Raw genomic sequence first — 19,837 nt, 5'->3', positions numbered from 1 at the left:
TTTTCTTTGGTCTCCACTCCCAATCTAAACTACATGTTGCTTTCAGGTCTGCCATATAGCCTCCCTCAAACCACTTGAGTCACTGAGTCTGTTTGCAGACCCCTCTTAAACTGCCCGCCTGAGATGGGAGGAAATCATGAGGCTAGGGATGGAACATAGCATAGAGAAAAATAGGATTCTTTCCTTTTTTTTTTTCTTTGTAGAGGCAGACTTAGGGAAGACTATGTTGCCCCAAGCTGGTCTTGAGCTCCTCGCCTCAAGCAACCTCCCACCTCAGCCTCCCAAAGTGGTGGGATTACAGGTGGGAGCCACCATGCCCAGGACAGGATTCTTGACAGAGAACCTACCCTGCCTGGGGCCAGTGCAGCCCAGACGGTGGACATGGCAGCAATCTGTTCAACATAAGCCCTATCGGGCGAGTAGTACTGGGCTGAGCAGCTCTGTGTAGGTCCTCTGTAAATGTTTGCAAGCAGGGGCCGGGCATGGTGGCTCATGCCTGTAATCCCAGCACTTTGGGAGGCCAAGGCAGGTGGATCACAAGGTCAGGAGTTCGAGACCAGCCTGACCAACATGGTGAAACTCCGTCTTTACTAAAAATACAAAAATTAGCCGGGCATGGTGGCATGCACCTGTAATCCCAGCTATTCAGGAGGCTGGGGCAGCAGAATCACTTGAATCCAGGAGGTGGAGGCTGCAGTGAACTGAGACTGTGCCGCTGCACTCCAGCCTGGGCAACAGAGTGAGACTCCATTTCAAAAAACAAAACAAAACAAAACAAAAAAACGTTTGCAAGCATGGCCTCAACTCCTAACCTCTCAGGGGTTCCTCCAAAGTGAATAGGAGCCATGACCCTGTTTACTAGGCCTTGGGCTTCAGGCCTGCCTGATAGTACCTATGGAAAGTAGGGGAAAGGTCAGTGGAAACAAGTCTAGCTCATTCTTGGAACCACTTCAGAATCTGGGAAAGCTGCTGGGTTCTGTGCGTCTGGCTTTGTCCAGCAAGGTCACCTGCAGACAGGGCAGAGTCCAAGAATAGTCTGATCTTTCTGACACTTTGAAGTAATACAACTGATCTCAAGTGGTCACTCCAACCTTTGTCCTCATTTCCCCAGTTTCATGGGAAAAGGATGTGTGTGTATAGGATGTGTGCTGCTTTTCCAGAATCTTCTTTGTTCCTACTCTTTTAAGTTCCCAGGTTGACATTTGGTGGGCTTTATGGGGTGGCTGTGCTCCCAACATAGACACATAATTGACCAGGTTAGGACTTGGTGTGTGTATGTAGGGAACAATGCAAAAGGAAAATTTTCAATAGATTTACTTTTGTTTTTGCTGATCTCTCCCTAGTTATAATCACAGGCTGAAGTACAGCTATGGGAAATCCCAGTTACAGGTCACCTATCTCCTTCCTGCCACTCAACACAACACCTCACGAGGACTAAAAAAGAAACACGTCAATCATCATAATTGCTCAATGACTCTGGAACGTTCTGCTTCTATTCCTGTTTCCTTCACTGCTTCTACTTTTCTTCTTTTCTTTGAGACGGGTTCTTGCTTTGTTGCCCAGGCTGCAGCACAGTGGTGCAATCATATAGCTCACCACAGCCTCAAACTACAGGGCTCAAGGGATCCTCCTGCCTCAGCCTCCCTAGTAGCTGGGACTACTAGGGAGTGCCACCACACTCAGCTATTTGAAAGATTTTTAAATATTTTTGTTGTAGAGACAGGGACTTGCTTTGTTGCCTAGACTGGTCTCAAACTCCTGGCTTCAAGCAATCCTCCTGCCTCAGTCTTCCAAACTTCTGGGATTACAAGTTTGAGCCATGGCGCCTGCCACTGCTTCTACGTAAACACTAACTAACACACCCAAACTAGGCTTTTAAGGTGCTTTCTCTCAATGGAGTCACACTCTTTCTTCATTCTTTACAATGGGGTCAAACATATTCAACCTTAGATTGCCAGTCTCCATCACTTGATGCTGTAGGGAATTCAGTCGGCCTGCTTGAATGCAGTTGGGGAATGTTTTGAAGGTTCTTCTATATCCCATCTTACGGCTTTCAAATGCTCAGTAGGGTTGCTATGATAGCATGCCTCCTTATTCAGTTCCTATTCTGGACACGCAGCTTGCCCGTGACTGTTGCATGTCAAGTGGCTGGAACCAATCAGCTCATCTAAGGCTTCCTCAGAAGCCAATCAGAGCCTCGGAAAGTGACCTCACCCAAGGGAGAGCTCTGTGGGCGAGAAAGCATCTCTCAGATCTGTGAGTGTCCCTAAGTCACTCCCTTCCTACCCACCCTCCTTACTTCCTGTAAAACAACACCGCCTACCTCCCTTCCCCCAAAGAAAGGGAGTGAGAAAGGCTAACTAAATTCCACAAAGGGAAGAACCAAAAGAGAAACTGCAACTCAGTCACACACTGGTTTCTGTAACTGGAGAATAGGATATTTAGGGGGGCTTACTCTGCACAGACGTACCTTTCAAAGTGGCGTCTCCAGGGTGTGGAAGAGGAGGGAGTATGGTGGATAAGTCAGCTCTTCCTCCCTCCTCATACCTGGTTTTCTTGACTTTCCTTCCCCACAAAAACTGCTGTAACCATTTTTTGTAAATAAGGACAAGACCAAGGTCAAGTGTGGGAAAGACAGGGTCTGTGTCCTTGTGAACATGTGTGAACAGACACAATCATGTCCTTGTGGCCTGACGACCAGAGGCTCAGAAGTCAGCTGGTCTGCAGGGGGCACAGACTGTTCTTCTCTACAACTTACTCTGCATTGCCCTACAGATGAGGCCTTGAATATTCCTTGGCGGGGCTAGATTGTGAATATGTATCCCACCATGGGGGTAGAAGGGAAGGGACAAAGGACAAGCGGGCTGTAACCCTCCAGTGTGTCACACCAGACCCTGCTTAGTTAATCATTTCCTTCATTCCTCCAGCCCTCTATCACCAGGCCTCACCCATAACAGAGACAGATAAAAACACTTTATTTAAAAGTATAAAACCAGGCTTACTCCTTCAAACTGCTCCCACCCCTATTATCTCCACAAAGAGCTATACAAATTGGGCAGGGGTATGTGTACAGTTATCTCAGCTCTAACAACCCCAGTTCTTCTTTCAATTCTCCTTTCTCCCTTCATACAATTGAGATATTTGTCCTTTGCACTTTCCCCAAGATAGCAGAGGTGATACAAACGTGGAAGGAGGGGAAGCATAGAAAATAAACTGTCATCACCCTCCATTCCCATCTCCAGGGACCAGACAGGTTATGTGAACTCTGAGCAAATGATTTGCTTGTCTGAAAAAACAAATAACAGGGACAATTACTCTCTGTAGCCTCAAGAAAGACACAAGGGTCCAGAGACCTTCTTCAGTATATAGCCTCGTCCATATTGTCATCACTGTCACCCCCAAAGTCCTCTCCATTGTCAAAATATGACATGATGTAATCAGTTTCCTGAAATGGAAAAAAAAAAAAAAGTAAAAGTCAATTTGGCATTCACCTTCCTTCCTGTGTACCAGACCCCTTTCCTCCCAGTCACACCATTCCAGGCCTGAGACAGCTCTTCCAGCTGTAGTTTGGAGAAGTGGGCAGAGGGAGTAGAGGGAAGCCCCTACCCTGGGGGGCACTATCTCTGTTGGCATGCCAACCCTCTGAGGAAAGCATCCCTAGTACAAAGAGTTGAGATCCCCAGAGTTTCTGGGGTAAAGGGAAGGGGACTAAGGTGGAAGGAGTCCCCTTCACCTCTTCATGTTCTTCTTCATCATACTCTTCTTCTTCCTCCTCTTCTTTCTCTTCTTCTTCTTCCTTCTCCTCATCCTCCTCTGAAGTTACTTCTTCTTCCTTCTTCTCCAGGGTCTCATGTGGGGATGAATAGGGATAGAAACTCAGGTTCAGTTCACAGAAGGGAAAAATTGAGGCACACATGGGTCAAGAGAGAGGGAATGGATCCAGGGCTCAGAAGGTCTCTATGCACACTTCCTCCTCACCTCTAGTTTCTGTATTGTTTCCTCCTTTTCTTCTGTGGTCTTAGGGGGCCTCTTGGGGAGCAGAATTGTAATCCCTGGTTGGGGGATCAAAAGGTGAACCATCAGAGAGCAAATTTTGCCAGCTTTATAGCCCATCCTCATGCAAAGAACATGTCACTCTGCTGCCCTCACGTGGCCACTATGACATCTAGCAACAACACTTGGTAGATTGGGTGTAGGAACTGGGATGGAAGGTGAGACCCGCAGTAGCCTTGGCCCTGAGGCTGATGAAGGAAACCTCTCTTCTCCCTCCTTTTTCCAGATACACTTACGTTCCTTCTGTAGCTTCCGCACTCGGATCTTTAGCTCCCGGGGTAGACGCCGCCAATCTGGGAATAGTGGGAATGTAAATGTCAATAGGACCCTGCCTGGGGTCTCCAGTGAATAATGACTAGTTTTAAAGGGGGATTGAGGGTTTTAAAGGAGAGGAAGGAAGGGGCTGGGTCAAAGTTGTTCAGAACAAAACTGTGGCTTAGATATCTCCTGAGTAGTGGGAACTATTTAATAGCTTTTTCAGGTAAAATCTGAGAGTGTTTTGGTACATAACTAAGGCTCTAGCTTGCAGATGTTGGATCAGGGAATGGGGTGGGGACACGGGCGTGGTGGAAATGGCTTGAAGCATCTCATGCATTTGAAAGAAAGGCAGTCAATGAAAGGGCCCATCACCTACCAGGGTTCCAATCGATGGCATTGTCAATCGGACCTGACATCTGATATTTGTCTGAATAACGCTCCACATCTGAGGGGTGGAAGGGTCAAAGTTTTATCCCTTGAGACCCAGAACAGGACTGTTCCTGAGAGTCTAACCCTCTCAATACTCAGGAATTATCTGTTTCCTTACCCCAAACTCAGAGCCCAGGGGGTCAGCTTCAGTGAGGACCTTATCCCTTTTATTTTTTTATTTTTTATTTTTGTTGAGACAGAGTCCTGCTCTGTCACTCAGGCTGGAGTGCAGTGGTGCAATCTCAGCTTACTGCAACCTCCACCTCCCAGGTTCAAGTGATTCTCCTGCTTCAGCCTCCTGAGTAGCTGGGAATACAGGCGCACATCACCACACCCAGCTAATTTTTGTATTTTTAGTAGAGACAGGGTTTCACCATGTTGGCCAGGATGGTCTCAATCTCCTGACCTCGTGATCCACCCACCTCGCCCTCCCAAAGTGCTGGGATTACAGGCGTGAGCCACTGCGCCCGGCCCCTTATCACTCTTCTAACCTGTTTCTTTTCCACCCAAAATTATGAATTTTTTTTTTTTTTTTTTCCAGACGGAGTCTCATACTGTTGCCCAGGGTTGGAGTGCAGTGGCGCTATCTCAGTCCACTTCAACCTCCACTTCCCAGGTTCAAGCAATTCTCCTTGCCTCAGCTTCCCAAGTAGCTGGGATTACAGGCACCTGCCGCCAGGCCTGGCTAATTTTTTGTATTTTTTTTTTTTTGTACAGACAGGATTTCACTATGTTGGCCAAGATGGTCTCGAACTCCTGACCTCGTGATCTGCCCATCTTAGCCTCCCAAAGTGCTGGGATTATAGGTGTGAGTCACCACACCTGGCCAGTTTTTTTTTTTTTTGAGACAGAGCCTTGTTGTGTCATCCAGGCTAGAGTACAGTGGCGAGATCTCAGCTCACTGTAACCTCCACCTCCCAGGTTCAAGCAATTCTCATGCCTCAGTCTCCTGAGTAGCTGAGACCACAGGCTCACACCACTGTGCCTGGCTAATTTTTATATTTTGAGTAGAGACAGCGTTTCGCCATATTGGCTAGGCTGGCCTCAAACTCCTGGCCTCAAGTGATCCACCCATGTCAGCATCCCAAAGTGCTGGCCATTACAGGCGTGAGCCACCGCACCCGGCCATGATGACTTTTTTTTTTTTTCCTGTCCCTTAGTTCAAAAGCATGGCTGTATTAAGAAATAGTGTGGTGCAGTGGAAAGTATGCTAGGGAATAAGAAACCAGGATTTCAGTATTCTGTTGTTGGTTGGTGCTTTTAATATCCAGATTGTTAAAAATTTTGCTGGGCACAGTGGCTCATGCCTATAATCCCAGCACTTTGGGAGGCCAAGGCAGAAGAATCTCTTGAGCCCAGAAGTTCAAGACCAGCCTGGGCAACATAAGGACACCCCATCTCTATTTTACAAAAAAATAAAAAATATATAAATTTTTAGAAAATACATCCCCCCACCTACACACAAGAAATGGGATTTTAATATTTAACCTCCCACTGTCCTAAAACTATCATGAGACTCAAAACAAACCATGAATACTATAATGCATTTCAGATGCAGGAGTAACTATTATGATCTCCCCAGTTAGACAGTATGCTTCCTGTGCCTCTCCAGCCCCCAGTGGTGCTGAGCACAGGGCACTCCCCATGGAAGGCACTCAGAATATGATGCTAGCATTCCAACTGACCTCTCTTGGGGACAGCTGGCCGGATGAAGTAGGGGAGCTGCCTCATGGCTCCTCGTAGCTCCTGCTTCAGTGCCAGGACATATTCCCCTTCCTCTCCTGAGGGCAAAGGTACTGGGCGGAACTCCAAAGGCTAAAGAGGCAGGGGCAGTGGTCTGTTCAGGGAGAAAATGCTAGTACAAATTTAGGAAGACCCCTCCTCCCAATTTAATCTAATATTCCACTGAGCAGAGGGCTGAAAGAGAATAGGGAGAGTAACATATCATTTTGAAAGCTGGGGAGAAGTAAAGGTGGACACTTCTTTGACTGCAAAACATCCCTTGTGCATTGGGAGTATAGAGACAGAGAGGGCCAGTGAGGATGGTTTTATGATGGTCCAGGAGGAATTCAGAATCATGTACAGTCAGCCAGGGGCACATGAGAGTCTGGGAAGGAAGTGGAGAGACTCACAGGGAAGAGTGGAGAAGGCTGCAGGGTGGGTGGGGGCAAAGTATCCCCTTTCCCAATGCCCACGGCCTCCATGTTGAAGGTCAACTGGCCCCGGCCACGACCCCGGCCCCCACCCCGGCTGGCCATGGTGGAGGGGGCCTGGGTGTTCAGAGATCCAGTGAAAAAACCTGATAAAGACAAAAACAAAGAGAAAAAGAAATGTAGTAGAATGGACAGGAAGCCAAGGAGGTACAAGACATTCAATCTTTTATCGCTGGGACATAAAAAGTCAATGTCATTCAACAAATTTTGACTGAGAAGGCACAGTGTCAGAGAGAGAATTTCTGGAAACATAAACATGAATGAGACATGGTCCCCCAAGCAGGTCAGATAATTACAATATAGTTTAGCACAAAGGAGAAAGTGCTTAGACCCTCGGTCAAAACTCTACATCCCTAAGACAATTTGATGTTTATTCCTATCTGCATTTATTTATTTTTATTTTTAGAGATACTCTGTCACCCAGGCTTGAGTGCAATGGTGCAATCACAGCTCACTCTAGCCTCGAACCCCTGGGCTCAAGTGATCCTCCTGCCTCAGCCTCCCAAAGTGCTGGATTACAGGCATGAGCCACTATGCCCAGTCACTAACTGCATTTATATGTATAACCTTTGAATTCTTTCTATCTCTGGCCTTCCAAACCTGACCAGGCCCCAATTCAATCCAAAGAAATGCATTCAGCGAAACATTTATTAATCGTCTACCATGAAAAAGATAGTGTCAGGTACTGTGGGAGCACAGGGATGAGTCATCAATTTCATAGTCAACCAGGGGAAAAGAGACATTACAATCAAATTTTATTTTATTTTATTTTAGACAAGGTCTCTTTATGTCACCCAGGCTGGAGTGCAGTGGTGTGATCATGGCTCACTGTAGCCTCAACCTCCTGGGCTCAGGTGATCCTCCTGCCTTAGCCTCCCAAGTAGCTGGAGCTACAGGTGTGTGCCACCATGCCTGGCTCTTTGTTTTGTTTTTTTTTGTTTGTTTGTTTGTTTTTAAGAGATGGAATTTCATTATGTCAAGTGATCCAAATGTCTCGGCCTCCCAAATTGCTGGGATTACAGGCATGAGCCACCACGAGAGGCCAGATTGATCTTTTTAAACACCACTTGGAAGCACAGAATCTTAGAATTCGGAGGACCCTTAGAGGTCATCTAGTCTAAATCCCTCCCAGTGCAGGACTTCACTCTGTAAATTGTTTTGTTGTTGTTTGGTGTATGTGTGTCTTTTTTTTTTTTTTTTTGAGACAGAGTCTCACTCTGTTGCCCCGGCTGGAGTGCAGTGGTGCAATCTTGGCTCGCTGCAACCTACGCCTTCGAGGTTCAAGTGATCCTCCTGCCTCAGCCTCCTGAGTAGCTGGAACCACAGGCATGTGCCACCAAGCCTGGCTAATTTTCGTATTTTTTGTAGAGACGGGGTTTCGCCATGTCACCCAGGCTGGTCTCGAACTCCTGGACACAAGTGATCCACCTGCTTGGGCTTCCCAAAGTGCTGGGATTACAGGTGTGAGTCACCACCCCTGACCCTACTTTGTGAATTGTTATTCAGCTTTTGGTGGCATTTCCCTAAAGAGATGGTATCCATTCTCCCCCAAGACAGTATATTCCACTGTGATCAACACTGATGAATCCAAAGTTTCTCCTTCTACTGAATTTTCACTCTGTCTCTTATTGTCAATCCTGAGGAACCAGTCAGAGGCAGCTAGGATGGGGGAATAAAATCACCAGATGAAAAGAAAACTTAAGAGAAATGATATCCCAGTAGCAATGAGCACACTTAGCATCCAGATCTTGGTTTCTAATACAATTTTCCAATAAAAGGAACCAGGGCTCCCTGGACTACTAGCTGATTCTAGGACAGGGTAGGGAACACACAGGATGAGTCTAGAGCATCTTGAGGTGTCAAAAAGTAAGGAAGTGCTCAAAACAACAACCACACTCACATATTGATGGGGTTAGCTGGGTGCAGTGGCTCATTCCTATAATCCCAGCACTCTGAGAGGTTGGAGTGGGCAGATCACTTGAGCCCTAGGAGTTTGAGACCAGTCTGGACAACAGGGCAAAACCCCATCTTTACAAAAAATACAAAAATTAGCCAGGTATGGTGGCATGCACCTGTGGTCACAGCTACTGGGAAGGGTCGCTTGAGCCGGGCAGGTTGATGCTGCAGTGACTCGTAATTGTGCCACTGTACTCCAGCCTGGGTGGCAGAGTAGAGATTCTGTCTCAAACAAACAAAAAACAAACAAAAAGCAGAAAAAAAATAAAAAAATAAACATATTGATGAGGTTATGTCAAAGGGAAATAAGAGCCAACTGAAAAAGCTCCCAATGGTCAAAGCTGAAACAATTTGAGGAACAAAGTAAGTAAAGCGTATTAGATTATAACCCCAAAGTATAAGATAAACGTCTGTGAGTCCATAGTGATATAAATAAATGACTGAACTTATTTAAATGGAGGAGAAAAGACAAATCTCTCATGTAGAATTCCAAATAAAATATGTAGACACACCATCCTAAAAGGGAGAAGGGCAGCATAACTCCCCACTTTTTTTTTTTTTTTGAGACGGAGTTTCGCTCTCATTGTCCAGGCTGGAGTACAATGGGGCGATCTCGGCTAACTGCAACCTCCACCTCCCGAGTTCAAGCGATTCTCCTGCCTCAGCCTCCCAAGTAGCTGGGATTACAGGCATGTGCCACTACACCTGGCTAATTTTGTATTTTTAGTAGAGATGAGGTTTCTCCATGTTGGTCAGGCTGGTCTCGAACTCCAGACCTCAGGTGATCCACCCGCCTTGGCCTCCCAAAGTGCTAGGATTAAGGCGTGAGTCACTGCACCGGCTATAACTTCCCACTTCTTACATGGGGACTGTGTATAGGGAATATATATATATATATATATATATATATATATATATACACGTTTTTTGTTTTTTGTTTTTTGTTTTTGTGACAGAGTCTTGCTCTGTCACCCAGGCTGGAGTGCAGTGGCACAATCTCAGCTCACTGCAACCTCTGCCTCCCGGGTGCAAGTGATTCTCCTGCCTCAGCCTCCTGAGTAGCTGGGATTACAGGCATATGCCACTATGTCTGGCTAATTTTTGTACTTTTAGTAGAGATGGGGTTTCACCATGTTGTCAGTCTGGTCTTGAACTCCTGATCTCGTGATCCGCCTGCCTCAGCCTCCCAAAGTGCTGGGATTACAGGCGTGAGCCACTGCGCCCAGCCCTCATTCAGTATAATTTAGGAAATCAAGAGGAATATCTTTACAGTGGAGAGACCAGAAAAACACTACTTCAACCAGATGACCAAGGTCAGCATCAATACTCATAAATCATGTTTTCGGTATGTGCCCTTAATATTATACAATACAATGGTACTTCACCTCTGTGATCCTCCTCCTAAAAACCCATAACCTCAGGCTAATAAAGAGAAAAACATCAGACAAATTCAAGCAGAAAGGCATCCTACAATATAACCAACTCCTCAAAACTGTCAGTCATCAAAAACAGTAAAGTCTGAGAAACCCGTCACACTTAAGAGGAGCGTAAGGAGATGTGACAACTAAATATAATGTGGAATCCTAAATGGGATCCATGTAGAGAAAAAGAGCAATAGCTAAAAACCAAAGAAATGTCAATCAAGTATGAACCTTAGTTAATAATGTATCAGTATTCATTCATTAATTGTAACAAATATACTAATCTACTTTATTTATTTATTTTTTTGGAAATGGAGTTTAGCTCTTGTTGCCCAGGCTGGAGTGCAATGGCGCGATCTTGGCTCACCGCAACCTCCGCCTCCCGGGTTCAAGTGATTCTCCTGCCTCAGCCTCCTGAGTAGCTGGGATTACAGGCATGCGCCACCACGCCCGGCTAATTTTATACTTTTTTTTAGTAGAGAGGGGGTTTCTCCACGTTGGTCAGGCTGGTCCCCACCTCCTGACCAGGTAATCCGTCCGCCTCGGCCTCCCAAAATGCTGGATTACAGGCGTGAGCCACTGCGCCCGGCCTTTTTTTTTTTTTTTTTTTTTGAGACAGAGTCTTGCTCTGTCGTGCAGGCTGGAGTGCAGTGGCGCAATCTCGGCTCACTGCAACCTCCGCCTCCCGGGTTCAAGTGATTCTACTGCCTCAGCCTCCCGAGTAGCTGGGATTACAGGAGCCCGCCACCGGGCCCAGCTAATTTGTTTTTGTATTTTTAATAGAGATGGGGTTTCACTGTCTTGGCCAGGTTGGTCTCGAACTCCTGACCTCGTGATCCACCCGCCTCAGCCTCCCAAAGTGCTGGGATTACAGGCGTTAGCCACCATGGTCAGCCAATCTACAATGTTAATAGGGGAAACTGTGCACTGGGACAAATGGGAACTCTTGGCACTATCTGCTAAATTTTTCTGTAAGTCTGAAACTGTTCTAAAATATATAATCTATTAATTAAAACAAAAACAAAAAAAACCTCGAGGCTGGGTGTGGTGGTTCACACCTGTGTGCAATCCCAGCACTCTGGGAGGCTGAGATGGGATGACTACTTAAGTCCAGGAGTTTGAGTCCAACCTGGGCAACACAGTGAGACCCCATCTCTACAAAAAATAAAAAAATAGACTACGAAAAATAGTCTCAGGTACCTGGGAGACTGAGGTAGAAGGATCGCTTCAGCCCAGGAGATAAAGGATTCAGTGAGCCATGATCATGCCACTGCACTCACCCTGGGTGACAGAGAGAGACCCTGTCTCAAAACAAAAAGCTAAAACAAAAATCAAGTAGCAATTCAAAATTCACAAGAGATTAGTTGGTGAAAAAAATATTAAATATATGTAGAAGGTAATCTTCTGTCAGAAATACATACACACATATGAATTAAAAAGCTGTTAAAGAAAGATATGTACCAAAAATTAACAATGGTTAATTTGAGGGATGAGATTTTTTGGAAATTTTTTTAGTGCAGAGAGTTGTGTACCTTTTTTTTTTTTTTTTTTCTGGGACAGAGTCTTGCTCTGTCACCCAGCCTGGAGTGCAGTGGTGTGATTTCGGCTCACCACAGCCTCCACCTTACGGGTTCAGGCAATTCTCCTGCCTCAGCCTCCCGAGTAGCTGGGATTACAGGCACCCACCATCACGCTTGGCTAATTTTTGTATTTTTAGTAGAGACGGGGTTTTGCCATGTTGACCAGGCTGGTCTCAAACTCCTGACCTCGTGATCCACCTGCCTCAGCCTCCCAAAGAGCTGGGATTACAGGTGTAAGCCATCACACCCGGCCTCTTTTTATTTTTTTTATTTTTTTGAGACAGGTTCTTGTTCTGTCGCTTAGGCTGAAGTGCAGTGGCAATCTTGGCTCACTGCAGTCTCGACTTCCCCAGCTGAAGCAACCCCCCACCTCAGCCTCCTGAGCAGCTGGAACTACAGGCCTGAGCCACAATGCTTGGCTATTTTTTTCTTTATTTTTGGTAGTTTTTGTAGAGACAGGGTTTTGTTGTTGCCTAGGCTGGTCTTGAACTCCTGGGCTAAAGTGATCTGCCCACCTCAGCCTCCCAAAGTGCTGGAATTACAGGCATGAGTCACCACGCCCAGCTAGAAATGGCTTGCTTTTAAGAATGCTACCAATTCCACCGTAAAAGGACAGATTTCCGTCTTTTTTTTTTTGAAACGGAGTTTTGCTCTTGTTGCCCAGGCTGGAGTGCAATGGTGCGATCTCAGCTCACTGCAACCTCTGCCTCCTGGATTCAAATGATTCTCCTGCCTCAGCCTCCCCAGTAGCTGGGATTACAGCCATGCGCCAACACGCCCAGCTAATTTTTGTATTTTTAGTACAGATGGAGTTTCTCCATGTTGGTCAGGCTGGTCTCCAATCAGGTGATCCGCCCACCTCAGCCTCCCAAAGTGCTGGGATTACAGGCGTGAGCCACCGCTCCCAGCCAGATTTCCCCTGTTTACAGTGGAAGTGTGGAATGCATTTCCTTTAGCTATATAGTTCTTATTTAGAATATTTGTTGGATATTGACTAAAGAACAGATATCAAAACATGGAATGACCTACAAGAGAGACAAGAGAGTTTCCTTACTAAAGATGTTTACATAGAAGCTGGGCAACAATTTACTAAATAGGGTTTGTAAGAAGGATGCATGGCTCTAGTAGAGGATTCCCTGTGATCAGCATGATTTAGCATTGTGTCTCGCATATAGTAGGTGCTCAATAAATATTTGTTGAATGAATGAATACACTATTTCTGTGGGCCTTTCCAAACTTGAGACCTTGTGATCCATAAAGCCTCCCCTCACCATTCCAGTTCTCCTTGCTTTCTTCCTTCTCTAGATTGCAGAAACAATTACGAAACACTAATATTATGAACCACTAATTTAATGGCTCTTAATTACATACTGTATTGTCTTTTATTGTTCCCTAGTTATGTTAGTTTTTATTTTTATTTTTTTTTAATGTTAGGAATTTAAATTCTGCCTCCCCAAAAAGAGTGCTAGTTGCCAAAAATCAATTCTATTTAACTAACGTTTATTGGGCACTATATATTAACTACTAGCACCTGTCCTACAAAACCTTCTATTCTAAAAGGCATAGAGTCATTAAAGAGAGAGAGTGCACTAAGTGTCCCAATAAAGGTATACACAAAACGCTATCGTCAGACGGGGGAACAATTCATTTTGCAAGAAAGGCAGCCCAGGAAAACTACAGGTAGCATTTCAGCTAGTCTTCATAGATAACAGGAGTTTGTCAGGCTCTTGGGATAATATTAATAGATTGGGAGGAAGTTGATGCTATAGCAAAGAGAGGTACAAGTGGCTGTCTCGTTTTCTGCTTTAATGTCTCTCCCCGTGGGCGATAGAAAACTACCATTCTCTAGTATACAATCAATACAGAAATGGGAGCCCAGGGGAGAAAGGGTAGGGAGCCAGAAGGGGGCTGATCCAACAACCTGACGGAAAGCGTTATCTATTTCGCAGCCTGGCCGGGATGAACAAGTTCGGCAAGTGTGGGACCGAACCAGGTCACAGCCACCAGGTCGGAGCCTTACCTGCTGTCCCTCCCCCACGCGGAGCCCACGCCGCGGCCAACTTGAAATGTACTGGGCTTCCTCAAGTCGGTGGCGTTCTAGGCCCGCCTCCCGGAGCTCCCTATTGGTGAGTTTTCTCGGCCAATGCAGGAGAAGCTGAGGAGGGAAGTCCGCCCTCTCGAAGCCTAGGAAGAGAAGGAGGGAGGGAGCGAGTAAGCCCGGAACCGAAGCTTGCGAAGCGGGTCGCAGAGAGAGATGGGGGTTGCAGAATCATCTAGGGTCACTTATTTCCAGTCTCACTCCAGATGGAAGGAGCCACTGGCCGGCAAGAGTTCACCAAGGGAACGTGACACTCGTATCTCATCGAGGGACCGTGTTGAGGGAGCCCCTACAGAAAGGCCAAAAGAGGAGAGGGCCTACGGAGAAATGAACCCCTGTGAAAGCTGCTCTTTAGGGATCAGTCTCTTTGTGACTCTAGCTTCACAGCTTGGTCTCTCCATTACTCCAGCCTTCCTTTCAATCATACACTGCCTCTCTCCAGCACCACCAATGGATACTTCTTTTCTAAAAATGTTTTTCTGTGGGTTGCTGCCGTGTCTGTGAGAAGGTGGGCAGAGGGTTTGAGAAAGGAAGGATCTGGGATCAGAGTACCAGAGTTGGGGAGACAGGGCAGAAGCCCAGCTTTTTCTGCATTTTCCACTACTTTCCACTTCCTGCGCGCTCCTTGGGAAGGCGAGCAGCGTGGAAGGAGGAGTCCTATTTTCGCAGAAAACAGAAACAAGGGAGAAAGGGTTCAGAATGGAGATGAAGTCTAGGAGTTAGTCAAGAAGAATATCCCAGATGTAAGAGAAAATGACCTGTAAACTGGGAGGCTGTAGGTGTAGCGGCAAGCGCCCAGTCTTTGCCATAGAACAGAAATATAGCTGTGAAACTTTGGAGAACTTGCTTAAACTTATGAAGTCTGTTTCCTCATCTGTAACAAGAAGATGATAGTTCCTATCTTACAGAGTTGTGAGGATTGAAAATAGTGTATGTAAAGCACATGGCACATAGTTGACACGTGTCCAAGAAATAACTAGTAAAAATGGGTAGCTTCCCGCAAATCTTTCTCTCCCATACCTGGGAACATTATTTTCAGTATCTTGCATCTGGGGGGCCTCCAGCCTCCGAATTAGCTCAGGACCCTGAGTGAACTTTTTAAAACCTTAGGATTTTTCTTCTTCTCCCACTTTCCTTGGTGCCTTCCAGCTGGACACAAACTCATTCCTAAAATATGTGGATGGAAGCTATGGTAACCATGGAGACAGGGCAGGTGGCAAGGAGAGGCAGAGACAGTGTGAGAGACCAATAGACAGATAGGAAGAGAGAAGCTATAAGGAGCATTTCAGACAGAGATCTTCAAGCAAGATGGAAAAAATAAGACGACTAAGCAAGACTGAGATTAAAGAGGTGCAATGTGACAGAGTGTATTACCAGGTTCGCTCTTCTTCCTGCCCCTTTCCTATCTCCCTGCCCACAATAATACGGGGTGGAGGCACCTGGGAATGTCCCTTGCCCTGTCTAAAAGTGCCCCCATATCCACCTTCCTCATATTTATCTAGGTCTATATAAGGGAGCTGAGGTCCAAGTTTCTCTGCGATGGGTGTTCCGTTTTTGAGAGATGGGGCGGGGGTGTAAATCTGTGTCTGACTCCAGGCTAGACCGTGTCTCCTTCACAATTAAACTACAGGAAGAAAGCCACATCTCTTGCCTCTCTTTGCACAGTATGGACACCGGCTGTGGATCCAAAAAGCCTGTCTACACCTTTCTTGCACAGTGTGCCGTGTGCCATGTGCCGTGCGTGGTAGGTCAGGTCTGGCGCACAGGAGCGCATAAACACACCAAGTGCAGAGAATGGGAATCTGCTGAAGCTCAGCGAAGAATCTGGATGATGATGGTCCCTGTCTGGGTCGCGGAGGAGTCCCCTAAGGAACACTTAGGTTTGTTGGGGCTGAGGGGAGGTCGGCTAAGATAAGGAAGTCAGGATTGGAGCCTCTAGGTTTTTGAGGGTTTATGTGTGCATGAGTGGGGGAGCAGTTTGGTGCCCGACGCCCCCACCCGCAGAGACTAGGCTATAAATAGCACAGCAGAGCCCCCCCCCCCCCCCCCCCCAGCTTCTCTCCTCCCGAGCCGGCGCTGTGCCCGGGGCGCTCCGGGAGGAGGGACGACGATCCGGCGCTGGGGCGCAGATACTGACACCAAGGGAATCCGGGTGCCCCCCCTCCACACCATGCGGGCCCCCAGGAACCTGGCTCCGCCACCTCGGCTGCCCCGTGGCCACGGCCCCAATCTTGGCCAGGAGGAGATTCTGCGGACATTCAGGTATCTATCTGGGCGCACAGCCTGGGAGGGGAAAGAGCAAGGAGTGATGGGGAACATCGCAGGGGCAAAAGAACCCCCCAATGCTCCCTCCACCCGTTTTAGGTCTCAAATGCAGGCTGCTTCCCTCCCCCAACTCAATTTTTGGGGTTGTGGCAAGCTAAAAGAGGTTAGGAATGAGAATACATGTGTGACTGTAGGGTGCATGTATGTGGGTGGGTGGCGTTCAGCATCCTAGAAAGGGGGATCCCAAGTGTGGATAAGAAAAGGGGGATAGAGGAAAGGTCTGATAAGCCATGGGGTGAGGGTGGGGGTGCGGACATGCCTGCGCGTGCACGAACGCATTTGCACGCGCGCTAGTCCTTCAGTGCGGGTGCACCCTTCCCACCTCCTCAGGCATGCGCTGCGGGGGAAGGGCCGGCTCAAAGGCATGAGTTAGAGGAAGGACTGTGTATGCCGTGAAGATCTCCCCCACCCCACGCTGGGTTCCTGCATCGGTGCCTCAGTTTCCCTGCCGAATCTATCAATAAGATGTCTCTCTTGCAGGGATCGGCTTCGTCACTGAGACCTCAGGCCTCTGCCAGCCACCCCCCACCCCCTACCCCCTACCCCTAGCCGTCCTCGGCAGGTCTCAGTCCCAGCTCCATCTGTGCCCTCACCCCAGCCGCAGCTATGTTGCACACCGAGGGCCACGCTCTTCTTCGGGCGGTGGGTCAGGGTAAGCTACGCTTGGCCCGTTTGCTTCTGGAGGGAGGCGCCTACGTGAATGAGGGTGATGCGCAGGGGGAGACTGCGCTAATGGCAGCCTGTCGGGCTCGCTACGACGACCCCCAGAACAAGGCACGCATGGTACGCTACCTCCTGGAGCAAGGCGCGGACCCCAACATCGCAGACCGCTTAGGGCGCACGGCGCTCATGCACGCTTGCGCCGGGGGTGGGGGCGCCGCGGTGGCCTCGCTGCTCCTTGCCCACGGCGCAGACCCCTCAGTCCGAGATCACGCGGGCGCCTCGGCTCTTGTCCACGCCCTGGACCGCGGGGACCGCGAGACCCTTGCCACACTGCTGGACGCCTGCAAGGCCAAGGGCACGGAGGTCATCATCATCACCACCGATACCTCGCCCTCGGGCACCAAGAAGACCCGGCAGTATCTCAATTCTCCACCATCCCCAGGGGTGGAGGACCCTGCTCCCGCTCCTCCTAGCCCGGGGATCTGCACGTCGCCTTCGGAAATCCAACTGCAGACCGCAGGAGGAGGAGGGCGTGGGATGTTATCCCCTCGCGCCCAGGAAGAAGAGGAGAAGCGGGACGTATTTGAATTTCCTCTTCCTAAGCCCCCCGATGACCCATCCCCTTCCGAGCCGCTCCCCAAACCACCACGCCACCCCCCCAAACCACTCAAAAGGCTCAACTCCGAGCCCTGGGGCCTAGTGGCCCCTCCTCAACCAGTCCCACCCACCGAAGGAAGACCGGGGATCGAGCGCTTGACTGCCGAATTCAATGGCCTGACCCTGACCGGTCGACCCCGTCTTTCCCGACGTCACAGCACCGAAGGCCCTGAGGACCCGCCCCCATGGGCGGAGAAAGTGACTAGCGGGGGTCCTCTCTCTCGCCGAAACACAGCACCAGAAGCTCAGGAGTCTGGTCCCCCTTCAGGGCTGAGGCAGAAACTGAGCCGCATGGAGCCAGTGGAGCTCGACACCCCCGGACACCTTTGCCCTGACTCGCCTGAGTCCAGCCGCCTGTCCCTGGAGCGCCGCCGATACAGCGCCTCCCCGTTGACCCTCCCTCCAGCCGGCTCCGCTCCCTCTCCGCGCCAGTCCCAGGAGAGTCTGCCAGGGGCAGTATCTCCGCTAAGCGGACGGAGGCGGAGTCCGGGGCTGCTGGAGCGGAGGGGCTCGGGAACGTTGCTCCTGGACCACATCTCGCAAACGCGGCCGGGTTTCCTGCCCCCTCTCAACGTCAGTCCCCACCCTCCCATCCCTGACATTCGCCCTCAACCCGGAGGTCGGGCACCTTCGTTGCCTGCCCCTCCTTATGCCGGGGCGCCAGGCTCCCCCAGGACCAAGCGCAAATTGGTGAGACGCCACTCCATGCAGACTGAGCAGATCCGCCTGTTAGGGGGCTTCCAGAGTCTAGGTGGGCCTGGGGAGCCAGGGCGCTGAGAGAAGTGAGAGGAGCCAAGGAGGGTGGGGATTAGGACCTTAATGGGATAGGTGGGAGAACCAGCTCACACACACACCACGAACATAGGGATCTCTTGCATGTGCTCATGGGTGCACAGTGCACCCACACATGGTTAAACATGTGTCCATAAGCACAGTACTCTTATTAGCAAGAAAGAATAAGTACTCTATTTACTGGGTATATAGACACATGTATTCATGCCCTGGTCATTTCACGTGCATATGGGATTACTTGTGTACCTGCGAGCACAGCACATCAATAAACAGGGCTAGGGTCCCAAACTCTCTTGCATTTGTTCAGAAGCAGAAGCAGTAGGGAACCCTTACTTATGGGCAGTCTCCCATGTCTTTGCCCTCCTGCAGAAGCAATCCCTTGCTTTCCATGTATGCCCTGCAACACAGCCTATCATGATTTTGCATACTCTACTCTCTCCATGAACATCCCAGCCCATTCTCCAGGTCTTGCTTCTTTCTCCAGGCCTGGCTCCTTATTCACACCCCGCTTCCAACCCCAACCACTTTTCAGGATATCTTTTTCACTCTTCTTGGGGGTTCCTGCAGCAACCCCCAGCCTATGTTCTGCTGCTGTCTTTACTGCTCTCAACTTCACTTCTCAACTTCCTGCTTTTTATTCCCACCCTGTTCCTCCAACAACTACAACAGATTGTCTCATTTTCCCAGGGGGTGGGTCATGGGCTCTAAACTGCTCTTCTGTCTGTCTGAGCTTATGAACACCCCCACGGGTAGAAGTGGGGAGAAACCCTAAACCACTCCTCTCTCCACTTGACATATCAAATAAATGTGTTCAGAAGTCTCTGTTTTGTCACTTCTGCCTGGAGGTGTGGGTATGGGGAATGAGGAATGGGGAGGGAGGGTAATACTAACTTACAGCTATAATTATCCAAGGGATACTTAGCCGTTCCAGCCACCTTCTTTCCAAGAAACCAACTTTTCTATAGAGAAAAGGCAAGTGTCCTGTGTCCTAAAGGTTTTAAGGCATTCGACAGGATTTCATTTCCTCCAGTTTCCTCTATGTCCAACCTTGAATAAAGATTCCTACAAAGAGTTCCTCCCTCCATCATCAGCAGATATATCCCAGTAGATTAACTGTCTCTTTTTCAAACTTCCTATTTCTTGACCACTCACAGTTTTTAGTCAGGGTCTAATTTTCATTTCACCAAGTGTGTTTCTTCTATTTTCTTCTACTTCTGGCCTCTATTTCCCCATCTTTGATTTCTGAGCCATTGTAGGAGAGATGGCGGGAAGCAGTTAATATAATCTCACCTAAGTAAAAATGGCCCAGTGACCACATGATAAAGGGTATGTAGAGTGTGTGTGTGTGTGCATGTGTGCAAGTGTGTGTGTGTGTGTGCAAAGTAATCAGAG

The 19,837-nt window shown here is 48.4% G+C and overlaps 2 protein-coding genes across 6 annotated transcripts; one reads left to right on the top strand and one right to left on the bottom strand.

The window, feature by feature from the left end:
- Positions 1-2,958: 2,958 nt before the first annotated feature.
- On the bottom strand, positions 2,959-18,078 carry POLR3GL (RNA polymerase III subunit G like). Of its 3 annotated transcripts, none has more exons than XM_025375963.1 (8): positions 17,994-18,078; positions 6,873-7,039; positions 6,426-6,555; positions 4,688-4,756; positions 4,290-4,346; positions 3,979-4,052; positions 3,734-3,847; positions 2,959-3,445 (listed from the first exon to the last, which is right to left on the bottom strand). In XM_025375963.1, the coding sequence occupies exons 2-8, from the start codon at positions 6,996-6,998 to the stop codon at positions 3,359-3,361; spliced, it is 657 nt and encodes a 218-aa protein (XP_025231748.1). In that variant the 5' UTR covers positions 6,999-7,039; positions 17,994-18,078; the 3' UTR covers positions 2,959-3,358. The 3 variants fall into 3 exon arrangements, with proteins under 3 accessions (XP_025231748.1, XP_025231729.1, XP_025231738.1); XM_025375944.1 differs by lacking the exon at positions 17,994-18,078 and adding an exon at positions 13,931-14,065; XM_025375953.1 differs by lacking the exons at positions 4,688-4,756; positions 17,994-18,078 and adding an exon at positions 13,931-14,065.
- ANKRD34A (ankyrin repeat domain 34A) lies at positions 15,746-19,265 on the top strand. 3 transcript variants are annotated; one of them, XM_025375470.1, is made up of 3 exons: positions 16,096-16,270; positions 16,373-16,436; positions 16,814-19,265. In XM_025375470.1, the coding sequence occupies exon 3, from the start codon at positions 16,940-16,942 to the stop codon at positions 18,428-18,430; it is 1,491 nt and encodes a 496-aa protein (XP_025231255.1). In that variant the 5' UTR covers positions 16,096-16,270; positions 16,373-16,436; positions 16,814-16,939; the 3' UTR covers positions 18,431-19,265. The 3 variants fall into 3 exon arrangements, with proteins under 3 accessions (XP_025231262.1, XP_025231249.1, XP_025231255.1); XM_025375477.1 differs by lacking the exons at positions 16,096-16,270; positions 16,373-16,436 and adding an exon at positions 15,746-15,888; XM_025375464.1 differs by lacking the exon at positions 16,373-16,436 and having other exon boundaries at positions 16,061-16,270.
- The last annotated feature ends 572 nt before the right edge of the window (positions 19,266-19,837 follow it).

The sequence above is a fragment of the Theropithecus gelada genome, chromosome 1, assembly GCF_003255815.1.
Source record: "Theropithecus gelada isolate Dixy chromosome 1, Tgel_1.0, whole genome shotgun sequence".
Taxonomy (NCBI): Eukaryota; Metazoa; Chordata; class Mammalia; order Primates; family Cercopithecidae; genus Theropithecus; species Theropithecus gelada.
The sequence above is the reverse complement of the archived record's forward strand: the minus strand, read 5'-3'. Positions and strand labels throughout refer to the sequence as shown.